Source organism: Globicephala melas, chromosome 17 (genome assembly GCF_963455315.2).
Source record: "Globicephala melas chromosome 17, mGloMel1.2, whole genome shotgun sequence".
Lineage (NCBI taxonomy): Eukaryota > Metazoa > Chordata > Mammalia > Artiodactyla > Delphinidae > Globicephala > Globicephala melas.
This window is the reverse complement of record NC_083330.1, coordinates 9,220,200-9,244,645: the sequence shown is the minus strand read 5'-3', so window position 1 is coordinate 9,244,645 and position 24,446 is coordinate 9,220,200. Positions and strand designations below refer to the sequence as shown.

Sequence of the window (24,446 nt, the reverse complement as noted above, 5' to 3'; positions counted from 1 at the left end):
TGGCGCAAAGTTCTCAGGCGACTTCTAGAACCTCTCGCCAGCTTCCCCTGCTGCCAGGTTACCATTTCGGTCAGGCAGAGACCCTGCGGTTCCCCTTCGACCGCTGGACCGGGCGCCCCAGTTAGCTCTGGGTGACTTAAGGTCACGTCGAGAAAACAACTGAAAGGGCAGATTCGAGGACGCGGAGACCGCCCCGTGCCCACCCGGCACTTTCCCGAGTCTCCGCAGGCGCGGCGGGGCGCGGCGGGGGCGGGGGCGCGGCGGCGGCGCCGTGATGGGGCGAGCAGGGTCTCTGGCACCCAGGAGCCGCCCGGCCCTGGCCCCGCCCCGGCCCCGCCCCGCGGCAGCCGCGCGCACGCGCCGGGACAGCTTTTCCCATAGGCCCCTGCGGCGGAGCACCGCCCTCGCCCTAAGCCCTGGATCGGCCGGGAGGCTGGGGTTGAGTCCCTTGGCTGCGCGCCGGCCGTGCCTTTGAAAGGCGGCGGGAGGCGGCGAGCGCGATGGCGAGCTTGGGTCTTCTGCTGAGAGTGCTGGGCCTGGTCCTTTGCGGGGCGGCGAGCCTTGGGCTGTCCGCTTCTCCCGCCCCCACCTCCAAGAAGCCCATCATCGGTGAGGAGGCGGCGGGGGCCGGGGGCCGGGACCGCGGTGGGCGCTTCCAGCAGCTGCGCTCCGGCGGCTGCGTCCTGTCCTAGAAGACCCAAGTTCAGGGTTAGGATGTGTGCCTTCCTGTGTAGCACAGGGGCCAAGCCATCATTTGGATCGTGCTGAAATATAGCTAATTAATGCCTCGTTGATTTCCTCAACTCCAAGGCTCTTAAAATTGGAAGGGAGGAAGGTGCACTGTGAAGAATCCTGCGGATGGTTTAATTGTTTGTACTTAGCTAGGAATTTCTACTGATTAAACGAATTCTATACATGCATTATCTTTATTAAAATTTCACCGGCTGAGGGCGCATTTCGAGGAACGATGCATTATAACGTATAAAAATCGAATTGGCTAGATAATCAAGAAATAATGGTATACCTTGGTCTTAGTCATCTCCAGCAGAGCAGGGCAGCAGCGGCTGGTGTGATCCTAATGGCAGTTCTGTTCGGTGTTAAAGTGAAGCATGTCATTTTTCGTTTTCGACAAATGTATGTTTTAAAAAGAGAGTAAAATCAATTTGCATTGCCAGAATAGACATTTGATACTGGGCAGGGGAAAGCAACCCAGGAGAAATCGGACCGGATTTTAAATTTGCAGAAAGTAACTTGTGTGTGGACAGGTAAAATGGTCTCATTTTAGCTGTAGTGTTATGCCTTTCATATTGTTTTTTGTGTGTTCCCCCCACCCCGAAGATGGGCACTGTATTGTGTGACTAAATAGAAAGTAGATGAGCATTTTTTCGTGTATATTGGTAGTGCCCAGTTTTCAAATGTGTTGTGTATCAGTATTTGGAACCCGGAATGCCTTATTTTATAAGCTACTTAAAATAGTGGTTAGAATCTCCCAGGGGAACTAACTCAAAGTATAATCTCATGTAGTGTGCTGGGAATTGTGGGTGCAGAGGGGAGGGAAAAAGGGAAGAAGAGGAGTGATTGTTTTCCCTTTGCTAGAAACAGTGGTTTCTAGGAAACAAGTCCAGGGTCAAGTATAGAAAAAGTAAGTAAGCTTTTGGTTTACCCTGATCCGTTAAGACAAAATAGTTAACTGAATACCTGTGTGCAAGGCACTGAGTTAAGAGTGCAAAGGATCAACGAAAAGAAGCCGCGAAATTCATGAGATGGCCTCAAAGTATGGGTAGAATTTTGGTCCCATTTTGAGGGGTGGGGAATATAGCCGAGCTCTTGTCCCAGGATGGAGAGGGGGCGGGGGAGAAGTTGGTGGAACTTACCTACTCTAATGTACTTTCCTCCTTTCTAGTACCTTGTGTCCACATGTCCCCAGCCCGCCTTTGTGGCACCTCATCCTTGCCTGTCCTGTAACCACTCCATTTCCTATGACACTCCCTAATTATTTCCCTGCTAACTGTTATTGTCCTTAATAAGGGCGATCTTCCCGCTCCATGAGGAGAAAAGCAGTCTTACTGAACAAAGTTTGGCATGTGGCATATATGTTAACTGAGTGCCTGATGAATACCAGTTATTGTAAGAAGCTGGGGATGCAGGTGACTGACTGATAAGGACGGCCCTGCCTGTCAGGTGGCCTGCAGAGACACAGAAGGTGTTCCAAATGGTGAAGTAGTGAGCGATACAGGCACAGGTATCCTCTCCGGAGAGATGTGTTTTGATGTGTCCTGGATGCCAGTGCTGTGCTGGGGCTGAGGTTTCAGGGGTAAGAGGCAGCCAGAGCGGTAGGTGGGCCCGAGCATCAGGGTCTGTAGAGTTTGTGAAAGTTTAGGAACCCATCGAAGTGCTCAAGCAAGGAGGTACCCCCTGCTGCTTTGATCTCTCTCTCTTCTCTCTCTGATTTCCTTTGCTGTCACTTTGTCTCCTTGCCAACACAGGACTCTAGTCACAGGCACTCCTTGCAGCGGGACAGGCACAGAGCCGACTCGGGGCCCTTGCACTTGCTATTCCCTCATCCTGGAACCGTCTTCCTCCAGATACCCGCATGTGGCTGACTCCCTCACCTCTCTGAAGTCCTGCCGACAGTGTCATGTTCTACCTTCTGAGAGAGGACTTGCCTGGCCACCGCATTTAAGAGACTTTCTTCTTTCCTGTAGATTGGAACTTACCCAGTCCTTCCTTCCCCAAACACACACCTTCTTCTGCTGCTTTACTTTTCTTCTCGGCTCTTACCACCAGCCATCACACTATTGTTTACCCTTTTGATCTTGTTTACTGTGTTTCCTCTCTTCTCTCCCTTCCGCACACTGGAATTAAAGCCCACAAAGCAGGGATTTGGTTTGTTCAGTTCACTCATGTGTCCCCAGCACCTAGTTCAGTGCCTGGTATATAGTACGATTCAGTAATATATGCCAAAACAGTGAATGGTGATGTCATCGGATTTCTTTCCATGTGGAGAACTGGATGGAGTTGGAAGGCAGTTGCTTAAGAAAGGATGCAGAGAGACCTTTTAAGGGGCTATTATAATAGTCTGGGGTCGGGGGGACGCAAGATATTAGTTGCTTGGATTAAGGTGGTGGTGATGATGTTGGAGAGATATGGATAGAAGATATTTTCACTCCTTTACTTTGTTGTCAAGGAAACGATGTGCCTTAGAGTGTGTGTGTGTGTGTGGGAAGGGAGAGGCCTCCTTCTAGATTGAAGGATCTGTACTCTGAAGTTGATTCTAGCTTTTGTGAAAAAGGCTGGTGCTATTGTAGACCTACTTGGGGGGCTTATTTGGCCTCCCTAATGAGGCAAGAGAGAAGACTACTTAAAACTCACATCAGCCTCCACTACTCCTTTCCCAAATTCTATAGACGTGCTCTCAGGAGAAGTTTCATATTTAATTCTGTGAATTAAATGAGTAGAGTAGTGACATTTCTAGGGTGATGTGTTTCAGTTTCTGAGCAGGAAAAAAGGAAATTGCTTGAAAGTGAAACTTCTTTTTTTTGTAATTTAGGAATATTAATGCAAACGTGCCATAGTGAGAACATGAAAATCCTGGGAAAATACTATATTGCTGCATCCTATGTAAAGTATCTGGAATCCGCAGGTGCAAGAGTTGTACCCATAAGGTATGATTCGATAGTGTTTACTCTGAGTAATACAAGCTGCAACTGCTGTCTTATCTCTAAAATTATCTTTTATCTCTAAAATGAATGCTTTCTCTCCTGTGATCACGTCATTCAAGTGTGTTCACATCACACCTGATTTTTGTCACACATCTAATGCTTAGGAGTCTCTCATTAAGTCGTTTAAGGTGTGAAGCTCTGTGCATCTGTGATATCATTAGACATGAGGCATATGTATTAGACGGAGAATGAGATGAGTCACCTTTCCCCCAGAAAAGGTGATCCTCATCAGACAGCGTGAAAGTAATGGAGTGAAGGCATCTGCAGCGGCACTTCATCCCGTAATATTAGGGTAAGGAAACACTTACGGAATCAAGGAGTGTTCTAGAAGAGGACTTTTAAAACACCTTTGCGCTCTACTCTAAAAGTTTGGGGGCTTCCCTGGTGGCACAGTGGTTGAGAATCTGCCTGCCAATGCAGGGGACACGGGTTCGAGCCCTGGTCTGGGAAGATCCCACATGCCGCGGAGCAACTGAGCCCGTAAGCCACAACTACTGAGCCTGCGCGTCTGGAGCCTGTGCTCCACGGCAAGAGAGGCCACGATAGTGAGAGGCCCGCGCACCGCGATGAAGAGTGGCTCCCGCTCGCCGCAACTAGAAAAAGCCCTCACACAGAAACAAAGACCCAACACAGCAAAAATAAATAAATAAATAAATTTATAGAAGTTTGGAAATTACTACTACAGCAGTGTTGCTTCAGTATAAATGACAGGTATTGCAATTTTAAAGGAGGTACATTATTTTTGTGATATAATGACCTAGAATAAGAAAATGATTCATGTCATATTCATGACATGACGTGATAATAAATGATGCATGTCATTTTGATTTGGAAAGAGTTGAATTTTTTAACAGAAACCTTGTAAGTATTGATATTATCTTATCATCCAAAATTGGTTATATTTGGGGGTCTTCCAGCACCCTCACCTAATCCATTATAAGTGATTTCACACACAAAACACAACTGTTTGCTCTGGGCAACTTGTTTTTGTAAATAATTTCGCATTAAACAATTGTAACAAAGAAAATTACTGCTCAAAAAGAACATTAATACTAAAAATGCAAATATTACAATTTTGAGAACGGTACCACCAAATGGTTTTATGTTTAGATTCATAAGGATTGTCTTTTTGCTTGATCTTTTACATTTAACTGTCTCTACTCCAAGATGAACGTTCGCTTTTGACATTAGTCTTCAATTTTATAGTAGCAGATCTAATTTTTCAAATGAAATCTTATTTGGAACCCAGGTAACAGCAGCATTTTAGAGCTGAGGCAGAGGCTCTGGACAGTCCTTAGGACAGTGTTGCAAAGTTTTGATCCTGGAAGCTTTTTCCGCAAGCTCTTCTTTTAGGACATAGTGCTGATAACACAGGTGGGAGGTGGAGAGTAAAAAGGCAGGGAGGCCAGTGCAGAGATGGCTGCTAGGTGTGAGTAGGCGAGGTGTGAAGCGAGAAGGGCTTGTCTTAGAGCAGTGGTTGTAGGATCTATGGGTAAATATTCTTTAAAAAAAAATCAGTAAGACCTGATGAGTAATAGAATGAAAGGGCACAGGGAGGAATAGATGAGAATGACAGAAGTTTTGAAATGGGAAATTTTGAAACTAGGGAAGTTTTGAAACTGATGATTTGTAGAATACTGGGACTTAAGCCTGAGATACTGAAACCGTGACTGTCAGCATTCAGGTTAATTTCCAGCTTGGGTTCCCAAAGTTCACTTGAAGGTATATTGCTCAGAATTAGAATCACGTGATCCTGTAAAAACAATGTAATGCATGACAGCTTAATTCCCAGAGGAACCTGCAGAGGATTGCCTAATGTAGAACGAGACAAGTGATCACACCGGTAACATTGGATTCATTTCTGAATTTCGGGTGCTGGGGACCAACTTCTGCAGTTTAGAAGGAAAAGGAGGAGGATGGGAGACCTAATCCTGGAGCAGCTGAAGAAGTTTGTCTTTGGTGTCCTTCCGCCTTCTGTCTGCTGCCTTCGCCCTCAGGTGGCCGCTGCACTCAGGTTATAATGATCTTCCGCCGCAGGACTAGGGAGACCCACCGAGTGTCCCCCACCTGAGAGCTGGCACGTGGCTGCCCACAGGCTGCTCTTGGTTTAAACATGTGCTTCATTCACGCAGTGCTTAAAATATGTACAAGTCAGAAGACTTTGTAAAAGTCTGAATTCTTGGCTTCCTTTTTTTTGAAGGCAGTTTTCTGGAGCTCATTTTAAACGGAGCACGTGCTGTCCATTGGCAACAGCGCCTGTCACTCCTTTTCACGTTGCTGAAGCTGTGTCATTTGCCATCATTACCAGACTTTCGCTCTTTTCTTTAAAAAGAACTTATTGAGAGGGTCTTTTGTTTCAAGAAAGTCTGATAACATGGAAGCACCATCTGTGTTCAGAGAATGTGACCTGGTCTGTTTTGCCTGCAAGGCCTCTGAGGCGCTTGAGTTTGTGACACCCCCTGCCCACAACCAACAGTTAAGCCCCTTAATAGTGATAAACAGGGCCCGAAAATTCAGTCATGGACAATGGGGGAGCCATTTACTTAGAATGACTGAAGTGACTGGAAACAGGCTGCATGGCTAGCTGGTAGGAGTCCCTGGAGCGCAGCTGAGTGATCTGAATCCGTTCTGGCTCCTCGTGGTGGTAGCTGCCCATCTGGTTTATATATCCATGGGGAAGATTCTGGGTCCCTGCTGGTTCCTTCTTTGCTGACACAATCTGGGGAGATTGAACTGGCAGAATACTGGGACTCACATTTCATCTTCCTATCACTTCCCAAGTCACAGCCACCTGCCCATCTATCCTCCATTTAAGATAGTGGTAAGCACCACTGCAGTGTCACCCACTGCTCTGTGGCTCTCTGCCAGAGGAGGATTATTATGAATTTCTGAACAGCACAGCTCATTTGGGCTTAGAGGAGAGCCTAGAGGGGTTTTCTGGCAAAGCACAGCTACGTCCGGGCATCATGGGTATCTCCTTAATAATGGGAGAAGTGTCCTAATGCCTCTAGAACTTTCCTGTGCGGCAGAAATGGACTGTAGTTGATATCTGAGAAGGCATTATGCCTTTTTATTCTCTTATACAACCAGAAGACTCTGAACGTAGCACAGTTCTTGCAGGAATTCATAAATAGGATGCTCTTTTCCCTTGTCCTTTCATTCCGTCGAACTTCTGGAAGAGTAACCTGTCTTACTGTGACATAAGTCAAGGTTGTAGCCAGTTGTCACAGACTAATCCCGTGGGTTTTCTCTGGAGAAGGGAATAAGATCATCAATAACGTGGTGATTGTTAGGAAAACCTTACCAGATGTTTGATGAAGGGAACTTCAGAATAATTACCTGGGCAAATTAGGCCCATCTACAGGGACCTGCATGTAGTCTGTACCACCTAGATCTGAACTCTTCTGACTTGTGAATACACAGTAGTTCTGAGACCTTTGCGGTTGGCGGTAGGGGTGGGTTGAAGCAGGGACTTGGCATTTATATTTTTTGCCGAAGCTTACTGTAGTTAAGATGGGTATGCTAATAAATCTCTTAGTCTTTACTTAAAACTACTGAATATCCTTACTTTTTTTTTTTTTAATCTTGGCTAGCAGAGAAATTACTGGTACCCAAATCTCATGGTCTTTAATGTTTTGCATATTAACATGTACCTCACAATATCAAATTACATTAGACCAGAGGAAAACATGTTTACTTGTCTGATTAGCAAAACAAGGATATAAGTATGTGGCTTTCATGTAGTTTGAAAAAAATGTTTCTAGGAAGGCAGAGAGGTGATATAATCCAGTATTTAAGAATTATTTTTCACCCGGCTTTTAAAAATTAATGTGGTGACTTCATTTAGAGGCTTACTTTTCTTCTTAAGTTTTGGAAATGGATGTTTTGTAATTATTTTTATTGTTTTCAGGCTTGATCTTAAAGATGAAGAGTATGAAAAGCTTTTCAAGTCTATTAATGGGTAAGTTGCCAACATTGGTTTAATATAGTGTAGGAGGTCTAAACAATGCAAAGAAGTGCATATAAATTTAATACATGTTTCTATGTAGCTGTCTCACAGTGGTGTAATACTAGTTTTCTGAGTTGAGAGGTGCAGAAGTCCTGCAGAGAGAAGGCAGGTTAAGAAATAAATGTTACACAGTAGACAACATACAATTTTTTTTAATGTGCGACATAGTCTTTATTCTTTTAATGCTTGTCTTAAATGTTTTGAAGCCACTTTGGAGGCCGTGGCATACTGCTTGCTTAGGGGATGTATAAGTCTTAAGAATGAGAATATTAATTGGTTATTTTTCCGAAGCTGACTTGGATAGAACTTGGAAAAAAAGTTTTATATCCTCTAGCTTCTCCGCAAAAGATATGATTGCTTAGCTCGCAGAAAAAAAAACAACCCTCTTAATCATGTGAAAAAATGTGCAACATTACTCACAATTAGAGGAAAGCTAATTATAGCAATTAAAACCCATCAAGTTAGCAAAGAGCAGAAAATGTGCTAGTACTCTGTGGTGAGGGTGTGAGGAAACAGTGTTCTTATCCTTTACTTATGGGAGTTGTTGATCCAAATAATCAATAAACAATTATTAAGGAACAGAAGAGAGTTTTATTCGAGCCAAATGGAGGACTATAGCCCAGGAAGAAAGTGCTCTGGAAAAACACGATTTTATATCTTGACAGAGCAAAGAACGAACATCAAACACAACAAGGGTACATTCCTTCAGGGTTTTGACAGACAGATTAGCACATATACAGCGAGTCAGCATGACCTTGGTGTCTGGGAAGGGAACCTTATCTTTGAAGGACTACTAGCATGGACGTCATAGGAAGGGGAGACATTTATCCCCGTCTTCAAAGTGGACTTTTTTTGAAACTTCTGGATAACGCATTATTTTCTTAGTGGTTAAAGCAGTTGTACAGCACTTGTTTGATGCACCATAGGATAGGCTGTTCTAGTTAGCGTAAAGTTCAAGCCAAGTCATGTGTAAGCCAGGATGATGTCCCCATACCTCAATAGGTGAAAATTTCTTCCATCAGGGTGAGTTATATAGTCTTTTGGGGGCAGGTTTTTTTTTTTTTTTTTTTTTTGTGGTACGCGGGCCTCTCACTGTTGTGGCCCCTCCCGTTGCGGAGCACAGGCTCCGGACGCGCAGGCTCATTGGCCATGGCTCACAGGCCCAGCCGCTCCACGGCATGTGGGATCTTCCTGGACCAGGGTACGAACCCGTGTCCCCTGCATCGGCAGGCGGACTCTCAACCACTGCGCCACCAGGGAAGCCCTTGGGGGCAGTTTTACAGTATCTATTGAAATTAAAAATGCACATACCATATGACCCAGGAAACCCTTCAGAGGAATTTGATTTTACAAATATAATCACCCCTTTTAACATATACACACTACTATATATAAAATAGATAACCAACAGGGACCTACTGTATAGCACAGGGAACATACTCAATATTTTATAATAACCTATAAGGGAAAGTAATCTGAAAAAGAATATATATACATACATACATATACATACATATATGTATAAAAAAATGAATCACTTTGCTGTATACCTGAAACTAACACAACATTAGAAATCAACTATACTTCAGTAAAAAGAAAATAATAAAACAGAAAGAAAAATATAATCCCCCCTTATGTGAAGACTTAGGCCCGAACATATGCATTGTAGAATTGTTTGAAATACTTCTGATTTAGAACCCATCCAACGGTCCATCAGTTGGGAATTGTATAAAAAAATAGACTATATGCATATAATAGAATATTATGCACAGGTTAAACATGAGGCTATCTATAGATGTTGCCCTGAATCACTATTGTTCTGTGAACCATGTGATAAGAAGCAAGGCACATAGTGGTGTGTATAGTATACTACCATTTACTTTTGTTTTTAAAGTTGGAGTGAGGAGATATGTATAGCATATATGAGGTCAACATAACAAATTTTAATGGTGATTTCTTTTTTCTTTTTTTTTAAAGAACACCCATCTTTTTAAAAAAATTAATTAATTAATTAATTAATTTTTGTTGCAGTGAGTCTTAGTTGCAGCAGGTGGGCTCCTTAGTTGTGGCTTTATAGGCTCCTTAGTTGTGGCATTCGAACTCTTAGTTGCAGCATGCATGTGGGATCTAGTTCCCTGACCAGGAATCAAACACACGTTCCCTGCATTGGAAGGCAGATTCTTAACCACTGCGCCACCAGGGAAGCCCCATAATGGTGGTTATTTCTAATCAGGAGTGGGATGGAGGGAGTCTATTTTACTGTAAAGCTTTTATAAAAAGAACTTTTTAAAAATTTTAGAAAACTGTTCATTAATATTTTTTTAAAAAAAGCTATGTTCAAAACAGTCGTTTGTATTCACCTCAGTTTGGATCAGTAAATATTTACAGTGAAGTTAGTTCAATTTAGTGAAACATTTACAATGCCTGTTATATGCAGTGTACTTTGGCATGGACAAAGATAAATAAGTCCAGGAGAGAGTATATGGTAGAACCTCAAAAATATACAGCAGGCAATGAGCAGGACTCTAATGCCACTTCCAAAACACCTTTACTGAGCCTTGTATGCAGTTTTTATTTTTTGGGGGGGGGGCTTGCAGAGATGAAAAGGCAGAGCCTTGCATTGAAGGAGTTTGTCAACCGAGAGGGACAGTCAAGTTTTACTTTATGAATGGACTTTGAGATTAAACATACCAAGTTTGTTCAGAGGCAGCTTTTTAAATACTGAGTCAATGAAAAGGGAGAACTGCTAATGAGTCTTCATTAAGCCACTTTAAACTGTAGGGTTTTCTGCTTGGTTTTGTGGCAGATGTTCTGCCTTATAGTTTATATATTTCCTACTAGACCACGATCCTACTAACAGCAAAAATTACCCATCTTTGTCTCTGTGGGCTAATACCTATTACTGAATGAACACAGTCTCAAAGGTGATATTTCACATGTCTCAAATTCATATTTAAGTATTTTCAAAAATTTTAATATATTTAATTCAACCTTTGTAATCTCTTTTGAATATCCTTAGTTACTTTAAGAGCTTTTTAGAGTTAGTTTACAAAGTTGATATGAAAACATAAATATTTTTCTCTCTCTCTCCTTTATGGGTAGGGTAAAATAAAGTCAAATGCTTGTGACTCCCCTTTTTCTCCTAGAATTTTTTAGAATGGTAATTGTGTTCTTTTTCAAAATTTTCTAACACCATTCTTATTTCTGAAGAGATTTCAGGGTAATAATAATAAATTTTAAATTCCATAGATATTTAATTCTAGCCTACTATATTTTTATGACTAGTTTGTTCTTTATTGTTAAAACAGATTTTTTTTGTGAGCTAAGCCTGACTCATGATTATGGACCTGCAGTTGATTTTGGCATCTCTGATCATCTTAATTTAAACCTAGCTATACTTGGAATTTTATTTCTACTTGATTTCTAGCTGTGTGTATTCTCCTCCCCTCCCCCCATTTATTTTACTTTAATTTATCCACACTCTATTTCAAAAATAAACTTGTTTATCCAAGAGGTTTGGTAGAATATGCACAAATTCATTGTTAACTGCAATAGTTTACAAATGGGTGGGATTGTAAATATTTTGTATTTTCTTTTTGCCTAATTTTTCTCATTTTCTCTAATGATCTTGCTGCTTATGTAGTAAGGAAAAGTTGTTTTAAAATAAAATGATTGTTTATTTTCTGGGAGTGGGGAGGGGTTGAAATGCACGCTGTTTGATGTTGTTTCAGGATCCTTTTCCCTGGAGGAAGTGTTGACCTCATAAATTCAGGTTACGCCCACGTGGCTAAAATATTTTACAAGTTGGCCATACAGGTAAACCTCAGTTATTTCTTATTATTCCAGGTGAGCTTTTGTAATTTTCCACGAGGATAATTCCTTTTTTAAGCACGTGGTAATACTTTCTGCACAATTACCCTAGTCTCGTCACACCTTTAGCTGTTGGGGTGCCTGTTCTTTTCCAGCCAGTGGCAGCTCTTGGCCATTTTCTCTGCGCTTCATTTAATTCTGGGCTCCAGGGAGCCTCAGGGCCCTGCTGGCCGGCCCTCTCTGTTTGGGCTCATTAATGTGAACCAGGCCCTCATGGTGGCCAAGTAAGCTGGCTTCATTATGTACTGGGCATTGTTCATGTGTTGTGTTTTTTTTTTTTTTAATTATTTTTTTGACTGTGTTGGGTCTTTGTTGTTGCATGCGGGCTTTCTCTAGTCGCGGTGAGCGGAGCTACTCTTCATTGCTGTGCGTGGGCTTCTCATTGCGGTAGCTTCTGTTGTTACGGAGCACGGGCTCTAGGCATGTGGGCTTCAGTAGCTGTGGCATGCGGGCTCAGTAGTTGTGGCTCATGGGCTCTAGAACGCAGCCTCAGTAGTTGTGGCGCACGGGCTTAGTTGCTCCGCGGCATGTGGGATTGTCCTGGACCAGGGCTCGAACTGTGTCCCCTGCATTGGCAGGCGTATTCTTAACCACTGTGCCACCAGGGAAGTCCCTGTTCATGTGTTGTTAATTCTCATCTCCTCTCCGTGACTTGCAGAGCCTCTTGATTCCTTTTTAGTCTCCTAAAAAGACTGCTCCTGCCTTTGCACCATAGCTCAGACCCTGGCTATTTCTCCCCTGAACTGTTAACAGCAATTTTCTAATTAATCTTGCTGGTCCTACTATCTCCCCCAACCTTAAATATTTCCCTAAGAAACTGCTTTTAACATATGAGATGCTTGTTTGAAAACTTAATGGCTTGGCTTGATGACCTGTATGTAGCCTTTTATAGTCTTTGAGTCAAGATATACAGTGTGTCCACAGCTCACCTTTTCCAGACTTTGCTTGTGCAGGTAATTGCAGCCAGGCTGGTATTTCCAGCACATACTCTGTTTCCTCCTACTTTCAGATCTGCTTAGGCTGTTCCTTTCTACCCTGTCCCTAATTTGTGCCTTAGCCAGCTTTTCAGGGAAGCCCAGAGACAGAATATCTTGAAGTTAGCTGTTCATGTCTCATCAGATTGCATGGCTCTGACACCCTTTGAGGCATTCCTCATTTCATATCATATGGTTCCATGTACTTAGTACATGCTCAGTGGATATTTTTTGGAAAAACTAGGGAACAAAATTGAGATTTTATAACATGAGTGATTTAAAATGCATTTGGAAAGCATATATATGAACATTATAAAGCCACTCTTCCTTTGCATATAGAGACTCATGTAACTGGCTTGTTCAATTTAAAAAAAAAGGAGCCACCTAACCCGTAAGACCCAAAGGCCTATTTAAAAAAATATAATTAGGGCTTCTCTGGTGGCACAGTGGTTAAGAATCCACCTGCCAGTGCAAGGGACACGGGTTCGAGCCCTGGTCCAGGAAGATCCCACATGCCGCGGAGCAACTAAGCCCGTGCACCACAACTACTGAGCCTGTGCTCTAGAGCCCGCGTGCCACAGCTACTGAAGCCCGCGCGCCTAGAGCCCGTGCTCTGCAATGAGAAGCCCGCGCACCGCAACAAAGAGTAGCCCCTGCTCGCCGTAACTAGAGAAAGCCTGTGCGCAGCAATGAAGACCCAACACAGCCAAAAATAATAAATAAATAAAAATAAATAAATTTTAAAAAATGTAATTAGCTACTTGAAGATTTCAAAGCAAAGAAAAAAGCTTAGCAACCTTGAACTTCCATTTAGCTGTAGCCACTGGGGTCCACAGGCCCTGATGAAGAAGCCCTGAGAAGTGATTTCTGTGAGATCTATTCGGTTTCACTCTGTGTCCTTTGCTCTGCTGATCACAACAAACAAAAGATGTGGTCCCAGCAAATGGGGATTTAACATTTAGTTCAGAAATCAAGTTTGGTGTGCATATGGAAACAGAGAACAGTTCAGCCCTCTTTTGTGTTTATTGTAAGTGGATGCAGTAAGACCCTTCAACATAACGTATACAATTCTAACTTCTAAAAATAAAATTTTCCAGACTTGCATATAAAAGTATTAAAATCCTATCTTGAGATAGGAAGTATAGGAATTAATGCTGTTCTATATTTTTCTCATTGAAGAACAGAAAAAAAACTCCCTAACAATTTCCTCATTTAAAATGAGTTACTATTAGGTTATAAATATATATATATATATTTTTTTTAATTAATTAATTTTTTTTTTTGCGGTACGTGGGCCTCCCACTGTTGTGGCCTCTCCCATTGTGGAGCACAGGCTCCGGACGAGCAGGCTCAGCGGCCATGGCTCATGGGCCCAGCCGCTCCGCGGCACGTGGGATCTTCCCAGACCGGGGCACGAACCTGCGTCCTCTGCATCGGCAGGTGGACTCTCAACCACTGCGCCACCAGGGAAGCCCTGTTAGGTTATATTTTACAGTCTATGCAGGAAAACCACTGCTTTTAGAAAAGTTACAAAACCCAGTTTTGTAACTATCAGCACACTTGGGTTTAATCTTTAATCAGAAAATTCAGTTGCTGGAATGCTTCTCCCCCAGTCACACTGGTTGTTGTGACTTCCTCTGAAGAAACCCAGTACATTTGTACTTTTTTAGTTGACAGCTTTTACTCTCTGAAATTTTATTTTACTTTTGCTTGCCGACTGTTCCTTTCCTTCCAGATCATGGCTTTCACCTGATTTAAATCTGATTAGCTGAAGGTGGTGTAATGCAGCTGTTACTATAAATTCTGAGATAATGGAGGAAAGACTTCCATTCAGAGTACGTTCAAAACTGGACAGTCATTTAAAGCAACAAGATTTGTAGAAAATGTGTAAATAGGCATTTATCTAGCATCATCCTTGATATTTACAGTCCCTGAATGTTACATGTGTTGTTCGGTAGTTGACTGGCAAATGTCTGTATCTTTCCCAGCACAACTGAGTTTGGATAGTTTGGTTAATTAAACCTGAACTATTATGTGGGAGCTTGATCTAAAGAGAAATTAAGTGATATCCTACTGATAGAAGAGAGAGTAAGTGATAGCCTACTACTATTGATCCTGGAAAACTCCTTAGAAATCCATGTATACCTCAGGTGCCAATCTTGTATGACAAATCAAATGTATAATTTTTATTTTGAAAAGTTTGAGTAAGCTTAGTTTTCTCTTTATTCTGCACAGGGTTTTGGTAATGGAGACTATTTTCCCACGTGGGGGACCTGTCTTGGATTTGAAGAGCTTACGTATCTGGTCAGTGGAGAGAGCTTATTAACCCTCACAGATACTGTTGGAATTAAAATGCCACTGAACTTCACTAGAGGTAAGAATTCTCTTTTGATCCTGAAAAAAATATTAACTGGGCAGGATTAATAAGTTGCAAATATCAGAGTAAAAATATGTTCATAACATTTGTTAATTTTTAAATTATTTGCACAGGCTGAAGATGTGAATGGTCACTTTTTGTACTGAGTTATAAAGCTGGCTTAAGGAATTTTGAATGTTGATAACTTATTGCTTCTAGTGACGTCAGGACAGTGCATGATTAAAAACTCTAAAGTCAGACTTGGTGTTGAGCCCTAGCGTTGTCACTGCTGCCTTGGGGAATCATTTACCCTCTCTTAGCTTTAATTTCCTGATTTGTAAAAGCGTTTACCTCTTAGGATTTTTTTGTGAGAATTAAATAAGATAATGTTTTCCAGGTACTCTGATAAGCACTTTAAATATTACTCTAATAAGTGTTAGCTCTTATTATTATAGTCAGCATTTTTCCCTTGGCTGTGTACTCCGTTTGGATCCCAGATAGGGTGCACTGCAATTCCATTCTAGTACTAAGGACCTGGAGTTAGCACAGACTCCAGTTAAAGGTTATCTCCGTGACTAGACTGCCCTTCTGTCGGATACCAGCCGCGAGTCATACCCCGAGGCCACCCATACATCTGATCAGATGGCCATGAATCTTGGGATTCCCACAATCCCCCTCGGGTTTAATAATGAACTGGAATGACTCTCAGAACTCAGGAAAGTGCTATGTTTGCAATAAAGAGTTTTACTGTAAAGGATACACATGGGGCAAGGTCTGTGAGGGAATATAGAACTTCTTGCCCTCTCCCTGTTGAGTCAGGGCACGTCACCCTCCTGGCACATCAATATGTTCACCATCCCTGTAGCTCCGGTGAACTTTGGTGCTCAGAGTTTTTATCGGGACTTTATTATGAAGGCATGGTTGATTAAATCATTGGCCGTGTTATTGAACTCAATCTCCAGTCCCTGTCTCATCCCTGGAGATCAGGCTAGCTCAAAGTCAGACCTGCTCTAGAAGTCCAATGCATGTCCATTGCACTACATAGCCAGGTAAAGTCAGACCTGCTATAATCACGTGGTTAGTTTTTCTGATAACCAGCCTCATCCTGAAGCTGTCCAGGGGCCACCTTGTGTCACCTCATTAGCATTACAAAGACACACCTATCAGTCCGGAAATTCCAAGAGTTTAAAAGCTCCCCGTCAGGAACCCAGGACAAAGACCAGACAAATGCTTTATTTACCAATCTGTGTAAATAGATCATGATTCTTGGAGGTTACTTGATTTCTGAATCATCAGAATTGAATGTTGAATGCTACCAACCATTCCTGTTCTCAAAAGGATTTTGGATAGAAAGTAGTAGTTGTTATACATAGAATCTATAAAATGCTCTATACTTTTCAAAGCTCTTTCTCATATTATCTCACTTAATTACTGCAAGAATCCTGTGGGAAGTGTATGTATCAGGTCAGTCTCTTTTGGTTGTATGTGGTTAAAACCGAGTTTATACAAAAAAAGGAATGAAATCTGCTGAAGTAAGGTATCAGCGGATTTTTATTATGTAGGGCTCTGGGATTCTAATGGAAGCCATTAGCATCCTGAATGAGGGATTCATTGAGGGACAGCTGGCGTTAGGGCCTTGAACACCGTCAGGATTTTCTTATCCCTTTGCTGGCATATGTCTGTGTCAGACTCCAGAGCCTTCATTGAGGTAAATTGCTTTTTTTTTTTTGCGGTACGCGGGCCTCTCATTGTTGTGGCCTCTCCCGTTGTGGACGGAGCACAGGCTCCGGACGCGCAGGCTCAGCGGCCAGGGCTCACGGGCCCAGCCGCTCCACGGCATGTGGGATCTTCCCGGATTGGGGCACGAACCCTTGTCCCCTGCACCGGCAGGCAGACTCTCAACCACTGCGCCACCAGGGAATACCATTGCTTCTTTTGATCTATTTAGTGAGTAGAATTATCTTGGCCTGGTTAATGTTTTTTCCTACGTTGTTGGTATTTTTAACCGTTTAAGTCCCAGATACCTTTGAAAATGTGTTAAAAGTTCTGGGTCCTTTCCTGAGAAAACAAATATATACACATGTGGAAAATTTCACCTATTTTTCAGCGCTGTCTAGAGAACTCATTTTGAAATCCTCTGCTTACTCTATGGCTAGCCTGCTCGTTATCACGTCTGAAGAATTTTAGTTATTTATGTTACAGTTCTACAAGAAAAGTACTTAAGTATGGAACATATTTGGAATTGTGTGTTAAACTTATTTTGTGCTTGACTAGAATACTTCTGTGGAAACGATGTGTTTGCATATCATTTAGTCATCTTGATTATGTCTTAACAATGGCCTCTCTCTGGCTGAAGATCAGTTGACTTCAATGGATTTTATTTTTTCTGTGTTTAAATTATTTCTTTTTATGCTTGAATTATTTCAGGTCCATTGCAGAGCAGAATGTTCGAGAATTTTCCTGCTGACTTGTTGCTGTCATTAGCAATAGAACCTCTGACTGCAAATTTCCACAAGTGGAGCCTCTCTGTGAAGGTATCACATTAATAACACAATGAAATTAATGCATTTAGATTTACTACAGAAGTAATTATTTTGTTTTTATTTTTGCACTTTAGAATTTTACAATGAATGAAAAGTTAAAGGCGTTTTTCAATATATTAACTACAAATACAGATGGCTCTATTGAGTTTATTTCAACAATGGAAGGTATGTATCACTGCAGATGTACACTTTATTTTACTTATTATATTTATTAATTTTGATTTTATAGTTCACTTATGAATAAGATCATGTTACTTTGGGGACTGAAGTTAGAAGTTAGGGCATTTTTGGAGACAGGAGGCCTGTTTTGCCCATGTTCCAAATCAGTTGTGGTTTACCTGGGTCACCCTCTATGATAGGGTGATGAAAAGGGGAAGTGAAGAGTAAGGGGAGAGTGGATGAAGAAATAAATGGAGAAAGTGATTTCTGTTTCTAGCAATACTGCAGCTTAAGTACGTGCTGCAGACAACAGCAAAAAATGTGACTGACATACAGAAAAACATCTTCCTAAGTAAATACATTGATGAAGTGACAGTAAGGGTATTCAGACCCCAAATTGCAGGAGGTAAGTGGAGTATTTAAACCAGCCTTATTATTGAGTCAGGAGAGCTTGAGATGAAGCTCAGGACCCCCCCTCCCTGGAGAGTACCCCCGTGGAGCAGGACGCAGAAGGCTGGACCCTCCGTGAATCCTGCCTGCACAACTGCAGGGAGAGTTTGCCATCCTGAACCGTAGCGCTAAGCGGGTGGGCTGGTAAATCAGTAAAGCCCCGAGTGTTTTCATGACAGGCCGGTCTAGCGTGGCCCGCGCTATACTAACTGGGAAGTTCGGCACATCTTAAGTCAAAAAGTGTGTTTGAAGCTATCTCGGACTGATAGTGCCTCAACGTGTGTGTCAGAAACAAACGTCAGTAGTGCTCTCTGGAGGAACCTACATTTTTCCGGGACTTTTAAGAAGTTTCCATATGAGGTTTTAAGGAAAGTGATTGGTTCACAGCCAAAACATCACAAGTGCACAAGGAAGCAAAGTACCATGAATGAGAGCTTGCAGAAGCAGTAGGTGGTCTGTCAGCTGGCGAGACTGATTGGTGCTACTGGCGAGGCCCGAGCACTGGACTGGAGTCAACTGGGACGAGGCAGAAGTAGTTCATGCTATTCGCAGGTTGTGGCCATGTCACTGGCTCCCTTGTTGGGGGAGGTCAGATATCTGAAGGTTCAGAAACGACCTCCCCGGAATTCTGGGAAGGCTGATGAATGCAGTCTGAAGTGAACCACTCTGAACTTCTCTCTCTAACCCTGTTTCCCCTCCTGTATTTCTTACTTTAGTTGACAGCGTTGCCATTCACCGCATCATCTAGTGTTGGCTGCCCTTGACTTCCGGCCCTCATCCTCCACATCTAAGAAGTCCGTGCCACTTGCTACTTCCCACATCCTTCTTGGGAATTCTTCTTCCCACATCTCTCTATTCCTCCTGTCCGACTGCAGCATAAACCACCTGCCACCTGTGTTGCCGCAGGAGCTCCTAACCGTTCCACAAACCTGCCTTCCAGCCGGTCACCAGCAATCCCCCGAGATTCCAGTCTGACTACATTGCTTGGGGAGAAAGCTCCTCAGTGGCTCTTCAGCACTTGGAGGATGGAGTCTGGATTTCCCAGTCATTTACTCAAGGTCTCCCCCGCAGCCCTCGCTAGCCTGGATTCCATGCACCCTGTTCAGTACACACAGCCCTCCACAGAGCAGCACTTCTTGCCCCCGTGCTTTTCCTTATGCTCTTTCCTCTCCTCTGAAAAGCTTTCCTTCCTCCCCATTCCCTTCTGCTGATGGCCTCTTAGCTAGCTTTAAGAACTCAGGGCAGTGGTCAGCTCCTGGAGGCCATCCCTGCCCGTTATCCTTTCTCGCCACATCCTCAGTGCTCCTCCTTTATACTTGCTCTGCACTTCCTAGGAATGTCTCTTTGCACTTATTTGCTCATGTTCTGTCTTTCCTCCTAGGCTAAGAGCTCATTGAGAGCTGGGACTCTGTCATTCTTTGTGTTTCCAGGACTTTATGGAAATCTCAGTAGATGTTGAATAGATGAGTAATTATTTAAATGAAAGAGTATTGGCTTGGAAATTAGGGAATAGGACTTCATGTTGGTTCTGTTCCTGGCTATGTCATCATACCAGGCTCATTTGAAATTTTTATCTTCTGAAAGTTTTCTGACACCTACTAGATAGAAACACTTGAGATGCTCCTATATGCGCATTTCCTTCCTGTTTTTGATATTTTGTTCTAAATTAGTGAGCCAGGGCGTGATTCCTAGAGTTGTCAGGAACCTGCATTGATCTTTTATTGACGCAGTTTACAAAAAATGAGTAAATCTCAACTTGCTTCTGAATGTCAGTGTGTATCTCTGTCCTATCCATTCATCTATCTGAAAAATCTTTATTACAATTTATCACTTAGGGTATTTCTTTTTTTAAATAAATTTAATTAATTAATTAATTAATTAATTTATGGGTGTGTTGGGTCTTTGCTGCCGCACGCAGGCTTTCTCTGGTTGCAGCGAGCGGGGGCTACTCTTCTTTGAGGTGCATGGGCTTCTCATTGCGGTGGCTTCTCTTGTTGCAGAGCACGAGCTGTAGGCGCGTGGGCTTCAGTAGTTGTGGTGCGTGGGCTCAGTAGTCGTGCCTCTTGGGCTCTAGAGTGCAGGCTCAGTAGTTGTGGCGCATGGGCTTCATTGATCCGCGGCATGTGGGATCTTCCCAGATCAGGGCTTGAACCTGTGTCCCCTGCATTGGCAGGCGGATTCTTAACCACTGCACCACCACTTAGGGTATTTCTTGTTCTAAATAATACTTTTCATATCTCAAAGAAATATATTAGAAGATCTGCCTTTCAGTTACCTATGTGTAACAGTTAATTTCCTGGTCATCCAGCCCATGGGTCTCCTGCTGGTGGCATCACATGTGGTTCAAGACAGAGAAAGAGAGTATTTCACAAAGAAGGGGGGGGGGAGGGCGCAGTGGGGAGGGATGGAGTAGAGTGACCGGAGCTGCTTGCTGGTAGGTTCTTTTCTCTTGTGAATCTAGACTGAAGAAGGCTAGGATAAAATAGGTTTCCTTCTTCTGACATGATCTCTCTTAGCAGAGTCTCATGGGATATGCGGACAGTACCCTTTTCCCTAGATATCTCTACTTTTGGATAATTCATTTCTCTAAGTATTTCCCGTGGTAGTCAGGGTTATAATTTCAAAGCAAGAATAATAGAGGGAGGATTTTTTTTTCAATTAAAATGAGGAAAGGCATATGTGAAGAAAAAAAGAGATGAGTATAGATATTTCTCAGAAGGTGTAAATATTACACATATTTTTTAAAAAATTATGGAATTTTAAAGCCATATTTAGAAGTAGAGAGAGTAATGTAATGATCCCCTGGGTACCTTTCTCTAAGCTTCAACAACTATCACATTTATATGGCCATTGTTGTTTCATATCTATTTTCTCCTCATACCAGCTTAGTTTTTGGAGTAAATCCTAGGAATCGTATCATTTTTGTATATAAAGATATTTAAGAATTCTAAAAATAAGTGAAGTACATTACTAAAAATCTTTCACACCAAATTTAAACTTTTAAAAACTATTTAAAAATTGTCAGCATGAAACCATGAACCTTTCCATAGACTGAGACAGAGACACAGTTGAGCCTGAGACTTATGTAAAAGGGCATTAAAGATGCTGGCGCAGTTCATGCTCATGTGAATGTCATTATAGGAGGGGATGAAAATGCGGTATGAAGTGGGGGGAAGAGAGTTGTAGAAGAAACTTGTGACTAATCAGATGTGCGGTTTACTATTGAGCTGGGATATATTCAAAGGCTCAGTTATTTCACTCTACTCTGATCACCTAGTAAACGGAATCGTATTTCAAATTATAAAAGGTTGTAAGTCAGTGAAATATTATATTGTGAACTTTCACATTGACTGTGAACTGAAATTGTTTGTGTCTGAGAGAATGTGCACAGTTTAATTTTGTCTGACATTGGGTGTTATAAAAATAATGTTTTACACAGCATGTAAAACATAATTTAATTGTTAAGTAACATCCCAGACCATTGTTACTACTTAATACTCACCAGTCTATGTTCTTTGTGCAGGATACCAGTATCCGGTGTATGGTGTCCAGTGGCACCCAGAGAAAGCTCCTTATGAGTGGGGCAAATTAAAAGGCATTTCCCATGCGCCTAATGCTGTGAGGGCTGCATTTTATTTAGCAGAGTTCTTTGTGGCTGAAGGTAATATGGGGCAGGGGTTATAATTTTGTCTCTCTAGTGTGGTTTTGAAGGAAATCGCCCTCATCTGAACTTCTGTGTACTTTTACTCTGTAAATGTTTTGTAGGTTTAACTTTTAAAAAAATTAATTCATGTGAAAGCCCTGAAATTGAGATATTAGTCATTCAGATCAAACCAGGACAGTTCTTTCAGTTAACGGTACTGTACAGTCTTAAGTGGGCTGATTTCCTGAACAACAGCATAAAGATTGTTTTGTTTTGTTTTCTTGAGTCCTTTTTTTTTTAGATTCCCCTCCAATTACTCTTTTTAGGGATAATGATTTAATTATGACATTCTCTGAGGATTAGATCTTACTTTTCCAAGACAATTATGTAAATTGACTCTATACTCATCAGTCTGTGGTTTTAAGGCTGCCTATCTGTAGGTATTGGCACAGTGGAGAAAGTTAATACGCTTTGCCTGCTTTTTCATGATGAAAACACAGGCATAGTCATGCTAGGTTATGTTTGTGGGTAAATTGAGAATTTGGCTATAGATGCTTGGGTTTTAGTTGAGTGATATGGGTGTAAGACAGAGCTACGAACATAACTTGCAAGGGATTAGGGCGTCGCTCTGGCAAGTCGCGGCCCCGGGAAGATTTCCATGAACTTTGTTTGCATCCTCCCTTCACGCTTGCCCTGAGGTTTTATCAACCCTCCGTCCACACTCGCAGGTAAAGTGCTTCCTCCTGAGTTCACTGTGGTTTAGAATTGTGCTCCGGTGAACGGGTCATTTCATTACAAAAACCCCAAATTAAAAAAAAGTTCTCCCGGGTGTAGTATTAGTCCCAAGAAACATTTTCATGTCGTTCGTATAGGAGTGATGAGAACAGCAGAGAGCAGAGCAAGGCTCCCTGCAGCAGTATCACAGGAACGGCTACATGGCCTTCATTTTCCAACATCCCTCTTTCTAAAAATGCCACGGAGGCCTGTATTTACTTTATTTTGACTTTAGGGTAAAGTCTGAGCCCTCACCCCCTCACACCTGAAGTTTCGCCATGCGACTTCTTTGTGCCTCCTTGCTTTTCAAATTTCTGCCTTACCTGGGGGAGATGCCTCCCTTCTCCCCTGCCTCAGCTTTGCCAGTTTCTCCAACCTCTTGAAGCGTCCTCCTGATTAGTCTATAAAAACTTCTGTGTGGTGACTAGACAAGACTTCTTGAGCGTTAGGACCTTGCCTTGTGGATGTCGCCATCCCCAGGCCCTACATCAAGCTATGCACACAGTAGGCGTGTGGTAGGCGTTTGAATGAAAGGGGAGTGAGCGCCACGTGGGGTCTGGTGCAGGGTTAGCACGGCTGCTGTCAGGAAGGCTCTACTCCAAATCAGGTGCTGCTTTATTTGGGGGAATTTGGTAAGACGTTTTTCCTTTTTGCTGGTATTATCCCACTTAATAATGCTGATTATAGGAAGAAATATTTTAAAGTAGCCTTTTGAAAATTGTATCCTATCTTTTTAAAAATTAACGCTTTCTTTTTCTTGCAGCTCGGAAAAACAATCACCATTTTGAATCTGATGTTGAAGAGGGCAAAGCACTAATTTATCAGTACCGTCCAGTTTATACTGGGAACATTTCTTCGTTTCAGCAAAGTTATATATTTGATTGAAAGCCTTCAATGTGTTAACAGAGAAATTTTGATTAACTCCATGATTAAACTGTTGTAATAACTTGTTACTCATGACGATAATAGAAGGCCACAGAGATTCCTTTTCTATGATGTTACTGGCTCTGATTCTTCATTCAGTATATTTGACTATTTATATCACATTTGATAATCAGTCAGTGAGACAGATACATAATCTGAGTGTTTTTCATGGAAAAGCTTTCTTTTTTCTGAAGATTAGAAAAAAATAAATTTATTGAAAATACAGATATTTCATTTTTTCTAATTGATTGATTCTGGAAATACATACCACTCCCTACCCATCCACCTACCTCATCCTTGCTGAAGACTCTTTATTTTTTATTAATTTTTATTGAGTTATAATTAACATACAACATTATATGAGTTTTAGGTGTGCAACATAGTGATTTGATATTTGTATACATTATAAAATGATCATCACAATAAGTCCAGTTAATGTCACCATAGGAGATTGTTACAGTATCATTGACTGTATTTTCTCTGTGTATATTACATCTTCAGGACTTAACTTATTTTGTAACTGGAAGTTTATATCTCTTAATCCCCTTTACCTACTCTGCCCTACCCCCTGCCTTTCTCCCCTCTGGTGACTACCTGTTCATTCTCTGTATCTATGACTGTTTCTGTTTAGATGTGTTTGTTCATTTGTTTTATTTTTTAGATCACATATATAACTAAAATCATTCAGTATTTGTCTTTCTCTGTCTGACTTATTTCACTTAGAATAATACCCTCCGGATCCATCTATGTTGCCACAAATGGCAAGATTTCATTCTTTTTTATAGCTGAATAATATTCCAGTGTGTGTGTGTGTATACATAATGGAATGTATATATATGTATACATATATATGGAATATATATACATACATATGTGTATGTATACATATGTATATATGTTTGTATATATGTATATTTATTGGGTTGGCCAAAAAGTGCCTTCAGTTTTCAAGTAAAAATAAAAGACACATTTTTCATTTTCACCAAGAACTTTATTGAAAAACATATTCACCCTTTTATTCC

The 24,446-nt window shown here is 41.8% G+C and overlaps 1 protein-coding gene across 1 annotated transcript; it reads left to right on the top strand.

The window, feature by feature from the left end:
* Positions 1-391: 391 nt before the first annotated feature.
* Positions 392-24,183, top strand: GGH (gamma-glutamyl hydrolase). Its single transcript, XM_030859671.3, has 9 exons — positions 392-609; positions 3,551-3,665; positions 7,633-7,683; positions 11,463-11,547; positions 14,811-14,949; positions 17,359-17,465; positions 17,549-17,639; positions 21,607-21,744; positions 23,264-24,183. Exons 1-9 carry the CDS (start codon positions 501-503, stop codon positions 23,383-23,385), a joined length of 957 nt encoding a protein of 318 aa, XP_030715531.1. The 5' UTR covers positions 392-500; the 3' UTR covers positions 23,386-24,183.
* The last annotated feature ends 263 nt before the right edge of the window (positions 24,184-24,446 follow it).

Bases quoted from the DNA above. Each gene is read 5' to 3' on its own strand.
- GGH (XM_030859671.3), top strand. From the start codon at position 501: ATGGCGAGCTTGGGTCTTCTGCTGAGAGTGCTGGGCCTGGTCCTTTGC. The intron at 7,684-11,462 runs GTAAGTTGCCAA...ATGTTGTTTCAG, and splicing joins CTTTTCAAGTCTATTAATGG to GATCCTTTTCCCTGGAGGAA. The intron at 14,950-17,358 runs GTAAGAATTCTC...GAATTATTTCAG, and splicing joins GCCACTGAACTTCACTAGAG to GTCCATTGCAGAGCAGAATG.